The 18,004-nt window shown below is 37.4% G+C and overlaps 1 protein-coding gene across 1 annotated transcript in view; it reads left to right on the top strand.

Annotated features, from left to right (window-relative positions):
- The window catches only part of PIEZO2 (piezo type mechanosensitive ion channel component 2), a 236,754-nt gene that overhangs the window by 200,763 nt on the left and 17,987 nt on the right, over positions 1 to 18,004 (top strand). The window contains exons 34-39 of the mRNA XM_042839118.1: positions 2,771 to 2,937; positions 6,448 to 6,623; positions 14,933 to 15,325; positions 16,458 to 16,716; positions 17,209 to 17,391; positions 17,592 to 17,844. Of these exons, the coding sequence (XP_042695052.1) occupies positions 2,771 to 2,937; positions 6,448 to 6,623; positions 14,933 to 15,325; positions 16,458 to 16,716; positions 17,209 to 17,391; positions 17,592 to 17,844 (1,431 nt within the window). The remainder of the gene's footprint in view (positions 1 to 2,770; positions 2,938 to 6,447; positions 6,624 to 14,932; positions 15,326 to 16,457; positions 16,717 to 17,208; positions 17,392 to 17,591; positions 17,845 to 18,004) is intronic.

Genomic DNA, 18,004 nt, shown 5'->3' with positions numbered 1-18,004 from the left:
GATCTGAAGTTTTATTATTGGCACATTTACTTTGCAATTTTTCTGTGTAATTTAACGATAAGATAATACTTTAGCAAGGTGCAAATAGCTCCTCTAAAACAATGAGATTTTTGCAGTCTTATCCCTTCTCAGACTTGAAGATGCTACACATACCAGAAGTGTCAGCAGCTTGCAGGATCTTGCCCATGGTGACAGTTTTCCTACAATGAAGTGCAATGGTTCATAACTCAAAGCTTGGCTCTTTGTTTCTAATTGCCATAAAGAAGAAAAGACACTCTTTCTGTTTCAAAAACTGCTTTTCTTCTCTGTTTGGAATCTCTTCCCAGAGCCCCAGTTAGAATTGTATCTCTGAGTGAGCCACACTGTGTAAGGGTAGATGAAAATGAAATAACATTTCTTTCTCACGGGGTTTTCTGATGGTGTTTTGAGGGCTTTATTATTTGTTACTTTCTTCTGGTCACCCGTGTTAAAGCATGGAAGTGAATCACTTGAATGCATCTCAAGGGAAGCACAGTTGGTGCTAGAAAGGAGTTAGGGAAAGGAAATGAGGTTGGTAATTAATTTATTTTGGAAGTAATCAATTTAATATGCATTAACCATTCCTAGATAATATGTAGTAAAAAAGACAGTTGAAAAAATTAGGAAGTAATTGTTATGAAGCATTAATGTCTTTATTAACCTTGGATCAAATCCTGCCTCATACTCTTAGGCAAAGAGAATCCATCTCAGCATTTGACCCTTCAAAAGTTAAAATAACAAGCTCTGCTGAAAATAAACATTTGTTTCCGTTTTTGAAGAGGTCTAGATGCAATCGATCCTTAAAAGATTATTTTTAAAAAGTTTCAGAGAATAGCGAAGCTGCCAGAACAGCATGATTAAAAATGTATATTAAATCACCTCCATCCCGGAGAGAAAAATGACCTTTCAGCTTAGACTGGAAGTGCTTGGCCAAGCACTGTTATGAGACTATAGCAGACCAGTGGTAGTCAGCTGTAAAGATAATTGTTTTAACCTGAGGGCTATAATCCTCCTGAAGTCAGTAACAGAAATTAGATAGTAGAGAGGAAAGGTGTGGGTTAAAATGACAATTGATATATTGTAGGTTTCTGTGTACGAGTGCTACATTTTATTTGAAATTATTCATAATACTACAACTGCAATTCAAAGAAAATGAACACTTCTAGAAACAGAAAGAGCTTTACCTTTAATTTATGATGAAAAGATTTTCATAGCTTCAAGATATGTATATTAAATTATGTGTGAAGAAAATAAATCTTATATAAAGATAAATCATATGATCTTCCTAATTCTAAATGATACAGAAAAGGCCTGGAGGGGAAAAAAAAAAAAAAAAAAAAAAAATAATAATAAAAAAAAAACAACCACCCTGCAAAATATTACTGAAATAATGGTATGGTCACAAAAACTTCTCTACTCAGAGATACTGGGCTAGTTAAATGACATTGCTCAGGTAAATGGGACGTGCTGCCATTTCAGCAGCCACTTTACTGGAATGTACCACTGTTGTATTGTCAACACATATGTTCACGCAACACTGCCTGAACACCTAGAGATACATGCATGTTCTTCATAGGAAGTCTTACACGTTATTAGCCTGGCATTCTTGGTTAGGAGTGAATGTTCTCTCTACAGTGCTTTGCTTGCCATCTCGTGGTACAGTTAAGAACCAAGGTTGTTCGAATGATCGTGCTTTGGTGCTTCTGTTGGCTCCTTAGTATCTACTTCAAGCAGTTTGTTCCTGCATGGCGGGTTATTTGCAGTTTTCTGTTATCTCTTTGTCTGCTTACTCTAAAAGTAATCTATATGCCTAATGCTTTGGGATTTTGATCCTAGCAGGGGCAAATAGCTCTGGAACATTCAGTGAATTGGAAAGAAAATTTTCAGCATTTGTGTAACACTATGTAAAAACTGGAGCAAGTTGCGTATGCTTGGGAATGAGAGAAAAATAAGTTGAAACTGCTGCTTTTTAGGTCCAGTCAGTAATGTTATAGGAATTGCTGAAATGAAAAATTGAGTTTGCTGCCTTGAGCAAAAGAAAACTACTCTTGCTGGTATAAACTCATAAGCATTGCTCATGGGAAAGTGTACATTTTTGGCAAAATAGTGCAAGAGTAATGTTTTGTAATTGTTTTATATGATTACTGATAGTTGAACTAACTGATCTGAGGTTGCTGATGATATGATGCAATCTATTTTAAAAAAAGAGAAGCTTTAACAATAAAGAGATGTGTTCAGGTAGTTGGAAAGCTGGGAGAGATCCAAAGACTATTTAAGCAGGTTGGACTTTCAAACTGAGCTAAGCAAGGTTCAATCACAGAAGTCAAGTTCCAGGCATGGAGAAAAAGCACATGAGTAAATAGTCAAGGGCTGGCAAAACAGCTATTAAGATCACTGGAACTGGGGATGTTGAACAGCTCTCAGGAGATGCCCAAATCTTTGAGTTTCACTTTTGCAGACCTGTACATATGGTGTCCAAGATCAGGGACTACTCATATGACTAAAGATTGTGGGATCATGAAGTTATGGGATGGAAAAGGGATTCCAGATGATAAGCTTAGACATGCAGGCAGGAAAATGGCCCAGACAGCCAAAAGGCCTCCAGCCATCTTCAGAGATTCCTTACTATGACAAGGTCTCTCAGTTTGGACTATTATTAGACAATAAAGGAAAATTGAAACTAACTCCAGGAAGAAATACAGCAAAAGACATTTGCATTCATTAACTTTCTTTTGCTTTCCCTCCCCCTTAGATAACATCATCAAGAGGATATTTAATATTTTGAAGTTCACTTGGGTCCTTTTCCTGGCAACACTAGACAGTTTTACAGCTTGGCTTAATTCCATCTCAAGAGAACACATCGATATCTCTACTGTGCTGAGAATCGAACGTTGTATGCTGACCAGGGAAATTAAGAAGGTAACGCCTTTGGCCTTTTTCTTCTGTTAATGCCATTTCCAGCCCAGTGAAAAATTAAAGATTGTCTTTTCAGGTCAACTGTGTTAAAGAAAATAACTGTAAAAACATCACTTAAGTGCACGTTTTAAAAATGCGCCTGGAGTCTTCTACTGCTTGCTATTTTATTAATATTTAAATAACAAAATGCTTGATTTATTATCTGGATGCAAAGTAAATGTCTGGAAAAATAATTATTTGAAACGTTGATAGAAGATTTGGCTAAAGTCTCCTGTGATAAAGTCTGGTTTTGAGGAGACATGATAGATTCAAGTAGAGAGGAGCAGGCATGGCATTTTAAACAGCTCAAAAACTACCTCAGACTTCATATTTCAGCCTTTTTGTAGGCTATATTGTCTTGGAAATGACTGACAACCTGCAAGCATAATTTTCTTCATTCACAGTGAAGATATATGGTCCCCCAAAGCCTAGTGATATATTAGCAAAACCCATTATTATCAAAGATAAACATTAACAGTGTAGCTAGAAATGTATATGGATCTTCAAAACGCAAGTAGGTAGTACCTTGCAGTAGTATAAGGCTCTCATTTTAACCACAGGTATTTTCACTTATGTCACTAACTACCCAACTATTTCTGGAAACTTGGCATAGAAGTCTCATTTTTAGTTCTTTTCAGTTCTTAGAAGCTGCAGACGATCTCAGACCAGAATGATTCAAATACTTCATAAGCACGTTAGTATCTTTGGCTGTAATATAGCCACTTGCTGCCTACCACAGTCAATGTTTGCTGGCATGATAAGCAGGTTGCCCATGACCCAGGAAGTTCAAGAAGCAGGCTTTCCAGGTCAGGAGAAAATCTGTACTGTCTGCCATAAGATACAGAGCCAAGAGGAGAGGGCTGCTTCAGTGTTAATGTGTAGTTATGATTATTTTCCCCAAGATGTCTACTGTTAGATGGATAATTACTATAGAAAGAAAAAGAGAGAAAGAGGGAAAGAGAAAGAAAAGAAAGAGAGAAAGAAAGATAGAGGAAAAAAAAAAAAATAAAAGAGAGAGAAAGAAAGAAAGGAAGGAAGGAAGAACAAACAGACATGGCATATTCGGAGTAAACACTTCTCTAGTAATTGTCCCAGTATGTAGCTATGAATAGTCTCAAACCAGAGATTATACCTGAACCATTATGGTTAATAGTAGCAAATAATCTATATTCTTGGAGTTTGACTTTTTAATCAGTTTTTTACTGTTGGCTGCCAGAAGATCCCGTGATAAAGCTGTACTGTGATTCCATATTATTTGGACTTCCTCTTGTTCATTCTAAACTTACTTCCTCATCACTTTGGGGGTCTCCTATAGATCAGAGTTGTATTCACTTTACCTCCACTCTTCCTAAATCTGCATAGAATCCTCTCCTGTCATTCTCTTCTAAGTTACAAAGTCCTGTTCTCTTTAGCATCTTCGCATGAAATCTATCCCATGGCACGAATCATCTTTATTGTCCTTCTTCATATTATTTTCAGTTTGAATATGGCCTTATTAAGGCTGGATGATCTGAATTATACACACTTTTGAGGTAATGGTGAGCCACAAATTTGAACAGAAGTGAATTACATTTGCTAGTAAGATCTAAGAGGTGTGTTTCAATGTTTAGTTAATATTGACTAAAGATTTTCGGGGGGCTATACGCTCAGATTCCAAGACGTTTGAGACTGACAAAATTAGGCATAAAGCCTGTCATTATGTAGGCTGTTTCTCCCATTACACTTCTTTGCCTTTATTAACAAAAATTTTTCATTTGCTGTTTTTTATCAAGGTACTTAGTTTTACAAAGTACTTCAATACTGCTTCAGTCAACTTTACAGCTGAACATCCTAAATATTTTCTTCATCTGCAAATTTTATCACCTTGCTATTTTCCTCCTTACACAGACACTAAAACTCCTTGGAGGACCAGTTGATTACCTCCTTTGTACAGAAAAAAATATTTTGTTTTCTCTAGTGTTTTACTGAAGGATAAGTACAAGTAATATAGTCACCTCTATTTCATGGCTGCTTAATTTATTATAAGGTTCACTCAGGATCACTCCTGAAGCCACCAATCTTCAGATCAGTGTCAACTTCTCTGTCTCTGTCACTTAGACCATTTCAGCTGTTGATTCCTGCAGAGTTCTTTTGTGAACACAATCCAGTCAAGTGTTTTTGTTCGCAATCTGATATTTTATAAAATAAGCACTCCAACCATTCCACAGTTTTCAAGTTATTCTACTGACAATGTCAGTGACTTTTTTTGTAATTAAGAGAAATGCAAAAAAATGTTGTTTTTTTTTTTTTTTCAGTTGCCAGTTCAGTTACACCTCTTTATGCCGTGATCACCTGTTGATAGCCTGGTTTTATACTAGATGATTCATATGATATTATTGGAAATATTTTTAATTAGATTATTATTTATGTTAGGAAGTTATTCCTTAGCATCTTCTTTTGGTCTACTTTCCTGACATTTTACATTCCACTCTACAAAGTTGAAATTGAATCCTCACTTCATCAGCTGTGGGGCACTTTTGCTGTCCTAGCACTTGTCCATTATCACAGACTTGCAATAAGGATATTATGTTGTAGTTGCTGTAGCTTCAAAGGCAGGTTGTCATAATGACACAAAGATTTATTAATGCAGAAACAACAGTGTGTACACAAAATAACCTTATTAAAAAAATAAGGTTCAGGTTTTGTTTTTAATTTTTCTCTGATGCAACTTCAGGTTTATGAAAATTTTCAATATGAGACAGTGTCAAGGTCCAGAGTTGAAGTACTAATAGCTAATATTAAAGGAAATATGATCTGTATTTTAGAGTAGTTTTATTATTTTAATTGCAAAAAGTCCTTACATAAGGCTTCATTAATGTCAAGACAATGACTGCTCGAGAGTAACAATCTTTTCTTTCTGTGTATCTTCTGAAGTCTATGCAACTACTAATAGATTGAGTTTGATGTGTTTCTGACAGAAAAAAAAAAAAAAAAAAAAAGTTGTCAGTATTATTCTTATTGCAAGACTTAGCATTCTCACATTATGGCAGTACCATAGCCAGAAAGGCTTGATTCTTTGCCCAGCCTTGGGTTGACAGTTAATAAAACCTCCCTTTCGTGATCTTGAAATCACGTAAAAGGAGTAAATAGCTTCCATCATTGATGTGATTTTCCCAGTTTTTCAAATGTACCCATACTTCATGAGCAAATTCTTATACTGGGAAACAAATGAAGGTCTAGATTAGTTTACACAGGACCTGTTTCATTTGTTTCTGTTTTAAAAATTTGCTACTGACTGCTAATAAGATCTATGATCTTGGATTCGGTGAAGCTGTCTAAATGGTCTGTCTCAAATTTGCTGAAGCCTTATGTATAGGTTTCAGCCCATATCTCATTTTCACACTAAATGATCTGCACCTAACTGAGCTTTTTGAACAGTCTTTGATGAATGTACCTCCCCTTGTCATGTACTTCTACCTCTTCTCTCTTTCACAGGGAAACGTTCCTACCCGGGAGAGCATCCATATGTATTACCAGAACCATATGATGAAACTTTCTAAGGAGTCAGGACTGGACTCAATTGATAAAAATCCTGGGCAAGCTTCCGGTTTGCAAACATCTGAAAGAATGGATAGTTTGGATTCAGCAGCTTCTCGAGACAGTATCTCCAGGTATTCAACTAATATTCTTTTTTGAGGAACTGGGGTACTGTGCAATAGATGTACTTTTAGATAACGTTTTAGTATCATAAACTTTCCAATCAGTGTTGAACACTTCTTTTGACTGATCTATGCTATTTGAATAATGAAATTTCTTCTGTGTGTTACTGCTCCTTTACACTGGTGCACTCAATTGTAAGAAGATGACTTAAGTCCTTTTCCACTGCACCACTGCTTTCTGTGGCTTTTACACTCACCACTCCCATAGAATTAGGAGTCACTGACAGGTCTTCTGATCTTGTCAAAAGTAATGGAAAATAAGAGACTGAGTATGATTATGGAATATTGTGTTAAGAATTCAGGCCTTGAGTTTGGAGCACCGTTATTCATTATGAATATTTTGCCTTTGGAAAATAGATTATTTTCTGTTACGCACAAGGTAAAAAAAAATAAAATAAAAATAAATAAAGGCTTTGAATTGAGAGAGATTTGAGGTTTCAGGGAACAAAATCATTTTCTCACACCCACGGACCATCTGGGGAGCCTGATTTCCTAACTACTATGACTACAGTCCAGCAGAGCAACACAGTTTGTGCATCATACTTGTTTATGAAAGCCACCTTCCTCATTCTTTTCTGAAGATGGATACTGTCAGTCCCTGTACAAAACTACTGAGTGCTCCTGTTGCTCCACACACACAGAGGTACACATGTTCATTTCCTTCCCTTACAGAGGCAGCATGTTCCCACTGTGTCCCTGGTGTCCTTGATTCTTAAGAGACCACAGAAATTGTGCAACAGCATCTTGAGGAGTAGAAAAGAAGGCTTTGGAAATGAAGCCATTTCATAACCCATTGCATTCTGCTCTGTCCTGTCCTTCTTTGAGGTGTAGCAGTGTCACATTTTCTTTCATGTACCCTAAAGATTCATTAGCTTCTGTGTACAGTAATGTATGCTTAGCTTTCACTAATGACATATGGGTACATGTTAGCAGACTAAAAATAATAAGGGCTTGCATTCCCTTCTGATGTTACTGAAAAGTAAGTGTAAGGGATTGCCTGCGAGTACTATGCTTCAGCAAAATATTCACACATTGCTCCCCACAGTACACACTGGCCTTTGAGAGGTTCACTCCAGTAAAAACATCAAATCCTAGCAAATCTTTTTTGGTGGCTAGCTACCCAACCAAGCAACACCTTTGTGTTTTGTCTCAAAGTTTTATTGGGGTCAGATTACATGAGAAAATTGTAAAGCCAAATTCTATTACCAGCTCACTTGGAGTCAGTTGGATATCTGGAAGGCAGAATTTAACTCCACAAAGTTCAGTCTCTATTAAGTAAGGAATACTAATAGCAGTCCTGCTTTCATTAAATAAGTTTTGATCACACTGTTTTCTATAGGTAGAAGAAGCTAACATTACAATATAACAGTGTTAGCGAGAAATGTAACTAGAAGTGAAGGGAATCCAATTCCAAAATAAACTATAATCAAAGACAAATCTTGCTATTTTTATGTGTAAATTCAATGAAATAATATCCAGTGTTGAGATCCAGTTACTTTTTTTTTTTTTTCAGAATGGTCACTTATTTGTCACCATGCTTTGAGCATGCTTCCAAATTTCAAACTCAGAGAATTCAGTAATTCTGTGGAGGTGCTATGCAACAGGAGAAGCAAAAGCAAATATAGCAAATATTGCAAACACGTTGCTGTCATTTCTGTTTTCCCAGGAGATGTCACAGGAACTATCAACACAGGAGTAGCAAAAGCAGTGTTGTAACTGATTTCTCTTCTCTTGAATTTTCTTTCTGCTTATATTCTTGTACTGTCAGTATTTGCAAATTGTCCACATCTGCTATAATATTAACGATCAGTAAAGAGAGGAAGCAAAAAATGGGTCTGTTGATTAAACGATTGTGCCATATGTCTATTAAGGCACCTTTGCATGTTCCTTCCTGGAATTACAGAAGAGTTTATGAGCTTGTTTAGAAATGTGAAGTGTTTTAAACTTCATATACCTTTATGAAGTGAATTATTTTTTTGAATTGCCTAAACAATAGGAGCAGACATCCTGCATTTCAAAATAATTTTTACTAAAGCATTCCTGTGATCACTGAACTAGGATTGCAATGGAAAACCATTAGGAAGAGGTAGAGGGTTTCCAGACACTATTCTGATTATCCATTGGTTGCCCTCCACTAGATTCTGTTGTAAATATTAGATGTATGAGTAAAACGGGCAAGTTTGGAATTAAAACTTGAGTTCAGAAGCAGAGAAGTTATTTTATTATAATAATACATGTTCTTTATGACCAGAAGTGCTGTAGGTATGCCTTCAGTGCTCCGAACAGTGGATTCCAAACGGTAATTCACAGGGATAATAATTCACCTGATCAGTTGCAGGAGCTGTAAATTTCTTGTGAAGTTCTAAGCTGATGCTTCTAAGTCTTATTCAGGGATGTTGTTCTCATACTACGTATATCTCTAAAAGGAGTTTTGCAGATTATCCTTTGTGGGATTTTCTCTTAAACTAGGGGCACATATCTCTTATTTATCCACAGTGCTTTTGCTGTATACTAGCTGGAGATTTGGTGAAGTATTCATAATGGGATTGCTTCCTTTCTCTTTATGTATAAATATTCTCGTGTTCTAAAGGCAAAGTGCAATGTATGGGACAGGAAAAGAAGATACTGATGCTATTTCTTAAAAAGCTCTGATGAGCACCAACAGAAGAGACTGAGAGCTATCATGGTAGAGCCTTGACTGATGAGGCCAGTCTTCTTAGGTTAAATAGCTTGTAGATTTCATGATCTACAGTTATGAAATAGAAGGCAGAGGCAGAGCCAAGGTTAAATTTCCATCCAGAGCTTTATACTTGGCTCGGTTTGTATTCATTTCTATTCCTTCACAAATAACTTCCGCATTTGTCAGCTCTGGCTGTGTGTAGGCCCTTACAGGGGTTAAAGGTGAGACCCCCTGTCCCTCTTACATAGGTGTGGTTGGGGTCTTATCAGATGCTTTCCTCGCCATGTGAGAAAGGGCATGCAGGAGAGAGTGCTGGAGAAGTTTGCCTTAGGAGGCAGGAGAAACTACAACAGGAGAGTCTCATTTTGGGTCTGGACCCAGGTCTGACTTAGGAACATGTGTGATAAGAAATGTTTGGGTATTTTGCTGGCAAGTGTAGAAAGTGTATTAGCTCATAAAGGTAATGCCAGTCAGCAACTATAATGGAATAAAAAAGAAAAACATTTATAGGTATATCTCTTAACTACTAAGATCTCTGGGAAGGATAAATTTAACAGAAGGGAAGTCATAAAGTAAATTTCCCACTCACACAGGATAAAAACATCTCTGCTATATATATCCCTATTTGAAATTGATATCTGATAATTGATAAACTTTATATAAAATGCTTAACTCAGTCAGGGCTTTTAATGAACCTTTAATTTTAAATTCCTATTTGTTAAATGATTTCAAGAAGCTAAGAATTTTCAAGGTCTCTAATTTAATGAATTTGAAAAGTCACTCAGGAAGATCACTCTCTACAACTACCTGAAGGGAGGTTGTGGCGAGGTGGGGGTTGGCCTCTTCTCCCATGTAAGTAGTGATAGGACTGGAGGGAATGGCCTCAAGTTGCACCATTCAGATTGGATTTTAGGAAAAACTTCTCTGAAAGATTGGTCAGGCACTGGAACAGATTGCCCAGGGAAGTGATGGAGTCTGGCCCTGGAGATGTACAAGAAATGTTTAATGTTGAACTGAGGGACATGGTTTAGTGGAAATATTGGTGATAGGTGGATGGTTGGACTGGATGATTCTGGAGGTCTCTTTCAACCTTGGTGATTCTGTGATCCCAAGATATGCTTGGATTAAATTTAAGTGATTGTCAATCACTAACTCAATGTCAGCTCTCCCAAATGAAAATCAATTCATTTTACTAGAGTTGTCATTTCATTCATGTTTGGAAGCATGTCTCCGAGGATGTTTATACAGAGCATACATATTCTGCTACAGGTGTCATCTCAGACGTACCTCCAGATAGTCAAAGTTCCAGAGCAACTGCTCAGTCAGTATTTCATCTGATTATTTTCTCCTCCATTTAAAACAGCTACCTGAGCCAAATTTTTGAAAGGATTAAATCTGGGCTATTTTTTTCTTTGTATCAATTAACAAAAGTTTTTACCTTTCTTTTCCTGGGACCCAGATCGGATCTCACTTATTATGAAGGACAGATGAAATGTGTTCCATTAAAAATATATGATTGGGTACAAGCCCCTTTGATTTCAATAGCTGCTCTGCTTCAGGTGCTTGGAAAGTTCCAGATGGACTATATTTGCTTTTAAAATACTTAGGAAGAGGTATTGCTTTTTAAAACAATAAACTCAACCTTTGAGATGTAAAATGACGTGTGGACAATACTGTAGCACACAGGCATGAAGGCAGTCTACAAAAGTAAATTATCTACCTTCTGCCATCTTCTTATACTCTAGCACCAAAACATTATTGGTAGTACAACCTGGCACATCACTTATGTGCATATGTAATAGAAAGTTTCTTCTGTATCAGGCTTCCAGTATGTATCTCCCATTCCCACATAATCTGCCCCATCAAAATCCTGTCCTGCAGGTTTTGTCTGGAGGGCACTTGTATATATTTGTGTGCACAACACATAATAAAGTGGTTTGTAAAGGGTTTCAGCCATATGAAATGACAGGATAGTCATGCCTCTGCCATTAGTCTTGACTTCAATTAAAGGATTTGCAGTACTTTTGGTTCCTGGTGGTATTTTTTGTCCAGTCTAAGAGCAAAGTATTCTTTTACCTCTGTTCACTCTGTCCAAGACCATTAGTGTATGTAGGCTTGAGAATAAGTACTTTTTTGCTGCACATACTTAGTCTTTTCCCTCTCCTTTTGCTTTAGTGTAGTCACTTTTTGCCAGCAATTTTCTCTTTATTTCAAGCTAGCAAGACAGAAGTTACACAGAAAATGCCATTGTACTTCCCTCGTGACCTCTCTCCCCATACTTTCAGCTTTGGACACATTCGATGTTAGCCAGGGAAGCCAATCCGCAACTGCAGTAGCTCAGGTGCACAGATGAAACCAAAAGAAAGATGAAAAGTATAATGTAAATCCTACACCTTGGGATCTTTTCTTCTCTCATTAGTTCTGAGATTCACGCAGGTCACTGCATGTGTTAAAACACCAGGTCCCTCAACTTACATCATAGACATCTGTGTATTTCAAGGATTTTTACAGGAGAAAAAATTATTTTACCTACCATATGTCATTAATGTGTCTGCTTCTTTCCTATTGCTATGTTATATGCTTGTATTTAAACATGTACTTTCTTCTTCATAACTCATAAAAGTTCTTCTTTCCTCTAGTAACACATAAATGCTCAATGTATGGTGTGTGTCTCTGGTGTCCCATTGTATTTTATAAATGAAAGGAGATAAGGGTTTATCATATCCTTTCAAGATGTACATATTTCTGATTTTAAAATAGTTTTTAAGCTGTGTTTTAAATAAATGAGATCTTCTGGAAAGAATCATCATGGCTTACTACTAAATATCAAAATGAAAGCCATCCCATGCAGAGCAGGTTATATTTGGCATGCATCTGCTGGCTAAGTAACATATCCGGTTTGGCTCTTCAGTTTGGAAAGAGGATTAGCCAATATCTGACAGCTATTTTTCTATTTGTGGAATATAAGCTTATTACATTTTAAGAGCTCTTTTAGGAAATTGGCTTGTACCTATGTAAAAAGGTTCAGCATAGCATATCATTAATAAAAGAGAATTTGTACAGAGAAAGTCACTTCCCAAAACATTTGGGGGGAGTTTGGAAATTCTAGGGGAGAAATGGAGAAAATAAATCTGTGGTAGGATGTTTATGCATAATTAGGTGCACCCAGAAACTATGTATTATGTCATGTTGGTTTAATGTCTCTTCAAACAGTGAATGTATGGGTGTCAGCCTTCTATAGCCCCTATATGAATATGACCATTTACATGATGACTATGCAAATCCTTATCTTCTCTCTGAATTTTTTGTCTGTGTTTTGCTGCATGGCGAGCACATTCATTTACTGAACTGTGTATAGTAATATCATTTGTATTTAACACTGTCTTTATAACTGTTTGCGCTGCTAGCTGCTACACTGAAGCAACCATGCTGTTCTCAAGGCAGTCAACCCTTGATGATTTAGATGGACCTGACACTGTTCCTAAAACAAGTGAGCGCGCTCGACCTAGGCTTCGTAAAATGCAGAGCATGGATATGTCCTCCTCATCAGCTGACAGTGGCAGTATAGTGTCAAGGTGCTTAACTCATGCATGCTTTGTTCACTCCTTTACCCATACCATTATACTTGTTGCAGAGTATATAAATTTGCATTTGCAGATATGTGGTGTACAGAGTGGTTTGCATGGTTAATGGAAGCTTACCCGCTTTCTGTGTTGTAGCATGATTTTGAGGTTAAAACTCAGAGTCATAATCCAGGACTCCTCTGTTACTTCACTTATTCTGCGTTTTGGATTTTCATTCTTTATTCACATATTTTTAAAAGCCATTCTATTACATTAAAATGGCTATCCAAAAACAGGCCCCTAAGTCTGTATTTATTCAGTTAAAAAAAAAAAGTGTCTGATTTTCAGAGGCACCGGGTTGGTGGCTGTTCTTATTGAAATTGAAATCTGAAAGTGAAGTTTCTCAGCTAATCGGTTATCCTAAACATGGGCTTGGGTGTCTAATTTTAGAAACTAAGATAGGCAAGTGTTGGCACTGTTCTTTCAGTTCCTAGTTTTCTCCCACATAGGAAATATTTTTAAATGTTTTGATTTCTTTACCATTGATTTACAGTCTGTAAGGTGTTGGAATTAATAAAAGGAAAATCGCAATGAAAAGATAGTGAATATTATTAATATCCAGTGGAAGAGAACAGTTCAGCAGTTCAGAGCCACTCACTTACTTCTTAGCAGGTCAAGCTCAGGGATTTATATGACACTGTGAAATAAAAACAATATTTGGACCAGTAATATAAATACGAAATTTGAGGCGTATTAGATCATTATTTTTCAGAATTTCAGATGTTTATAAATTTTTAGTGTTGATCAGTTTTGAAGTGATGGGTTTTTATGTTTTTGAGCATTTTTAACCAGACTGAATGCTAACAGGGACATCAAAACATACATCCCAACAATGCCATTAGGAATTCTTACTAATTCTTACTAGAAGTCGTCTCATATGTCCACAGTTAAGTTTGGAAGAAGTGTGAAAGGAAAAAGGTGGAACTTTATTTGCGACTTTGACAGGAGATGGCAGTGCCAGCTGGCTTAGCCAGTGCAGGTTTTTCTTAAAAGATGATAATTTATGTGAAATCATGGCCTCGTTCATTTCCTCAGAGCTATGTTAAGTTTGGGTTTGCTTCTATTGAGATGCAAGAAAATCCAGCTAGCAAAAGACACTATGTTGATGCCTCTTGTCTAACCCTTGGAGACAGAAAAAAAAGAGAAAGAGTCATGTTCTAATGGAGAGATGACGAAGTACTTGAAAGAGTAAAAGCAAGGCCAAAAAATATGTAAAAAAATGATGGTGTCCAGATTCCCATCTGGAGTCATCAAGCTGCATGAATTTACATCAGCTGCGTTGCTGAGCAGAGAGCGTTAGGAGAGAAAGTGATTATGGACTTGAGAAGCTGAAAAAGAAAATAGCCCCATATGGAAGAAAAGCAGGCAGGTAAGGTGAAAAATGAAGACTGTAATGAAGAATATAGGGCAATCTGAAGGTAAGCAAGATACTCTTTTACCAGAACAGCTTTGTACTCTGGATTGTATTTCTCCATGTTCACAATTTACTTGTTCATAGAATCAGACATGATGTGAGTTTTCAATTGATTTTCCAAGTGTATACAGAGATCATAGGCTTGTTAAAAGCACCATGTTTAGAAGGAAAACGACAGCTGTCTAACATTCACCAAAGAGCATGCTTATAAAACGTAATAGAAGTTCTGATTCTGATCAGAGTGTTTGAACTGCTTTCAGAAAGCTGGTGTAGTTTCTCTTGGTGATGACAATTTTTCCTTTCCTGGTGTAGAAAGAGAGGGAGACACAGTGGGTTCATTAGTATGCCATTCAGAGGCAAATGGATCCAGAGTGTACATCTGTGTAAGAAGAGAGCATATTGTTTTTTGTTGAATTATGTGAACTTCGAGGGCCTGGGAGTGCAGTGGCATTGCTCAGCTGTCTACATAAAAGTACAATTAACAAATATTGTTTGGTGAAGACCCTCATAAGACTCAACTCTCTCTTCATCCTGCCCCTGACAGTGAGCCTACACAGGTCACCATGCTCTATTCTCGTCAGGGGACGACAGAAACCATTGAGGAGGTAGAAGGAGAGCACGAAGAGGAAGGAGCTCATTCTGCTTCAAGGCAGGATGAAGAAGAGGTGGAAGATTACAGCCTGGGTTCAGAAGGAGCTGCGTATACTCCTGACACCGATGTGCCATTGTACTCCACTGTGGACAGCAATGCAGAGGCACCACCTTCCTATAGCAAAGCTGTCAGCTTTGAACATCTTCCTTTTGGCTCCCCAGATGACTCAGCTGGAAAGAGTCTCATGATGGTGAGCCCAGATGACAGTCGGACGGACAGACTTAATGATGCAATTCTCCCTCCATTGACGCATGAGCTAACGGCTAGTGAGCTGCTTCTGAACAAGTAAGGACCTTGCAGTGGGTGAAATTTTTGGTCCCAGTTTGTGAAGTTTTGACTTTTTTTTTTCTCTCAACAAGAGGCAATATTGTTGATACAGACTTTGTGCTAAGTTTGATTCAAAGGAAGAAGCTCATTTCCTGTGTAGTTGTTCTAATTACAGATTTCTAAAATGATTCAAATACATGTTGGAAAAATTCTATGTTTTCTCCCTAGATACCATAGCTAATTGTTCCAATTAGCATCGGATTTCTGTACTCTAACAGTAATGGGGTCAAGAGCTTCTCTAAACATTCCTTGTGAACAGGACAGGGCTTCTCTTCTGCAGACAGCTGTGATTTCAAATAAGTTTCTTCCAGGGCTATCTGGAAAATGTTTTTCTTTTAATTATTTTGGATTACTATTAAGGAAACTCTGACCTTTGACAGAGTATATGTTTAAGTCAGTAGGATCTGAGGGCTATGTAGAGAGACCACTTTTCTGAGTGCTTTCCTAAGGAATAAGGATGCTCCCTCTTTGCCCCTCAGGCAACACAGTGAGTAATGCTAGTGGTTTCAGGTGGTGTCACTGTTCTTCCTCTACTTTCTGGCCTGACTCAACCAAGGAACAGCTTCCATAAAGTTGGAGATGACCTGTAATGTCATGTCCCTTCCAACCCAAACAATTCCATGATTCTATGAATTCAAGGACAAAATCTTAAATCACTTTTCAACCTGACAGCATCTAGAAAGAGAGGCACAGATCTGATTTTGTAGATGTAGAATCTTTTATTCTGACTGTCCATGCTTCTTTTGGATTTCCAGCTGAATCTCCTCTTAGACTAGGGCACTCCTTAAGAAAAGAAAAGGAAACTGATTATGTGAAATTTATATAATAGTTTCTTTCTGACTTTTATGTTTATTTGAGTAGATTAATTAAAAAACAACAGAAGAGCACTTATTCTGGTATATATTCTGATATAAGTTCTGAGAGCTTAGATTCAGGCTATTTTATTATAATACTAAATCCCATCTTTTTTTTTTTTTTTTCCCTCTGCTGTGGTCACCAGAAGAATGTTGTAACTATTCAAAGAAGAAAATAGTATCAATTTTAACAGCAGCTGTTGTGGATTTCATTTGCACTTCTCTGCTCTTCACAGGATGTTTCATGATGATGAACTAGAGGAATCAGAGAAGTTCTATGTTGGTCAGCCTCGAGTCTTGCTTCTTATTTATGCCTTGTACAATACTCTAGTGGCCCGGTCAGAAATGGTTTGTTATTTTGTGATCATCCTTAACCACATGATCTCTGCCTCTATGATAACGCTGGTGCTGCCCATCCTTATCTTCCTTTGGGCCATGCTGTCTGTCCCTCGACCAAGCAAGCGTTTCTGGATGACTGCCATTGTCTACACTGAGGTAGGCTGCTGTTTTTGCAACCCTGTAGGTGAGACGTAGAAATGTTAAGCTGTAAGCTCTGCATGGTCTCTTTTCTGTTTCTAATGTCTAAGGTCCAGTAGCCTTTGGCATTTTCTGTTAATTTAAGTGTTTGCTAAGTTGGCATGAGAAAGTCCTGTTTGTGTTTTGCTTCACTGCTGTGGATAACATCTTTTCTGGCATGTAAGCAGTTATCACAAAAATAGCCCATTTACAAATAGCTACTATGTAGCTGGTAATCAAGCCACAGTATACACTGCCTGTGGCATCTCCAGTACCACTGAGCGCCATCTGTTGGTATATGCTGAATTTGGTCTTTGATGGCCTTATGACTCAAATAAACTGTTGTTCCTCTGTATTAATGAATGTTTGCTAATCATCTCACAAAGCTGACAAAGTTGTCATATTTCTCTCTTAATGTTATGAGGCTGCCATGCTTAGAAAACACCCAAAGTGTGTTGTGTTTCTGAACAGGTAGCCATTGTCATCAAGTACTTCTTCCAGTTTGGCTTCTTTCCTTGGAATAAATATGTGGATTACACAAAAGATAAACCTTATCATCCACCCAATATTATTGGGATAGAGAAGAAAGAGGGCTATGTGCACTATGATCTTGTTCAGCTCCTTGCTTTATTTTTCCACAGATCCATTTTGAAGGTGAGCTGAGTACATGTGATTTTTTATTTTGTATTTAATTTTTTAGTCATTCGAGTTATATTGAGTTATATCAAGTTATATAAATTTATTGTCTCCCTGGTGAACACTGTGATAAATGCCTGCAATAAACACTGTGACATAAATATACTTAAATACAGTAAGTACAAATTTGAAATGCTCTCCTTTTCTTATTCCACTAGTGCCATGGACTGTGGGATGAAGACGAGAAAGGGGACAACTCCAGTAATAAAGGAGATACTGATGATGAGCTTTCTCTGCCAGGAGGCAGGAGAGACTCTTCTGGGTCTCTGAAGTCTGTCAACCTTGCAGCATCAGTAGAGTCCATCCATGTCCACTTCCCTGAGCAGCAGACAGCAATCAGGAGGAAGAGCTCCAGCAGTGCATCACAGCTTTCTCACAGATCCAGCTTCTCCTCACACAGATCTAAGAGAGGTAAATATTGTGGCGTCTTGGGGACTTAAAGAGCAAATGTTCATTTCCCTTAAGATCATACTGCCTTTTGCTGTGGAGAACCCAGAAACTACTGAATACTGTTGCTTTTCAGTGACAAAATAGGGTATGAAGCAAAACATCTTTGTGTTTGAACATAATC

Source organism: Centrocercus urophasianus, unplaced genomic scaffold, assembly GCF_019232065.1.
Source record: "Centrocercus urophasianus isolate 14NV4802_14NV808 unplaced genomic scaffold, USGS_Curo_1.0 seq_11, whole genome shotgun sequence".
Classification (NCBI taxonomy): Eukaryota; Metazoa; Chordata; class Aves; order Galliformes; family Phasianidae; genus Centrocercus; species Centrocercus urophasianus.
This window is presented reverse-complemented; position numbering and strand designations above follow the sequence as displayed.